Source organism: Solanum dulcamara, chromosome 6, assembly GCF_947179165.1.
Source record: "Solanum dulcamara chromosome 6, daSolDulc1.2, whole genome shotgun sequence".
Classification (NCBI taxonomy): domain Eukaryota; kingdom Viridiplantae; phylum Streptophyta; class Magnoliopsida; order Solanales; family Solanaceae; genus Solanum; species Solanum dulcamara.
In genome coordinates, this window is record NC_077242.1 from 22,217,790 (window position 1) to 22,218,913 (window position 1,124).

Sequence of the window (1,124 nt, forward strand, 5' to 3'; positions counted from 1 at the left end):
AAGTGGATTATAATACTCAGTAGTTGGCAAAATATTTATGTGAAGGAGATAGTAGGATTGCACGGGGTGCCCCTTTCTATCATCTCAGACCGTGGTATGTAGTTTATATTGAAGTTTTAGGGAAAATTGCACGAGGAGTTAGGCATAAGGAGTTAGGCACTCAACTCATTTTTAGTGCAACCTTTCATCCACATACTGATGGCAGTCGGATAGAACAATTCAAGTGTTGAAATATTGGCATGTGTAATTTATTTTGGAGGACATTGGGATAAATTCCTACCTTTGTGTGAGTTCTCCTATAACAATAGTTATCACTCCAGCATTGACATGGCACTATTTGAAGTACTTTATGGGAGGAGATGTAATTGGGTGATTTGAGGCTTGAGATGTGAAACATTTGGGGGTTGATTTGGTAAAGAATGCTCAGGATAAGGTAAGAAGTATCCAAGCTAAGCTTCTAGTAGCCTAGAGTCGACAGAAAGAGTATGCAAATCGCAAGATGAGGGATATAACATTTCAGTCGGGTGAACAGGTTCTTCTGAAGATGTCATCCATAAAGGGTGTGATGAGATTCAATAAGAAGGGCAAGCTTAGTCCTCGCTACAATAGCCCATTTGAGATTTTTGATTGTGTAGGACCAAAGGCGTATAGGTTGGCTCTACCGCCTAACCTATATGGAGTCCATTTAATATTCCATGTATCCATGTTGAAGAAGTACCATGAGGATGGAGATTATATCATCAAGTGGAACTCAGTCTTATTGGACAAGGATCTTCAGTATGAAGAAGAACCGATTGCTATTCTTAATCGTGGTGTCCGAAAGCTGAGGACCAAAGATATTAAGTCGGTGAAAAGGTTTAATGGAAGCATCATCTAATTGAGGAAGTCACTTGTAAAACCGAGAAGGACATGTGAGACGAGTATCCCTAGTTGTTTGATGATTCAGGTACTACTCTATTTTTGTCTTAGCCTAGTTTTCCTATTTTGGTCACTCAAGGACGAGTGGTAAATTGATATCTATTTTAATGACATTTTTCCATCGTTATGGATGTCAATGGAGGAGGAATTTGGGCCAGAAAATTTTTGAGTAGTAACATGAGAATTTTGAGCTTAGACCAGACTTG

At 39.1% G+C, this 1,124-nt stretch overlaps 1 protein-coding gene across 1 annotated transcript; it reads left to right on the forward strand.

The window, feature by feature from the left end:
* Positions 1-499: 499 nt before the first annotated feature.
* LOC129892777 (uncharacterized) lies at positions 500-877 on the forward strand. The gene has a single exon (XM_055968330.1). It carries the CDS (start codon positions 500-502, stop codon positions 875-877), a length of 378 nt encoding a protein of 125 aa, XP_055824305.1.
* Positions 878-1,124: the final 247 nt, after the last annotated feature.

Bases quoted from the DNA above. Each gene is read 5' to 3' on its own strand.
- LOC129892777 (XM_055968330.1), top strand. From the start codon at position 500: ATGAGGGATATAACATTTCAGTCGGGTGAACAGGTTCTTCTGAAGATG.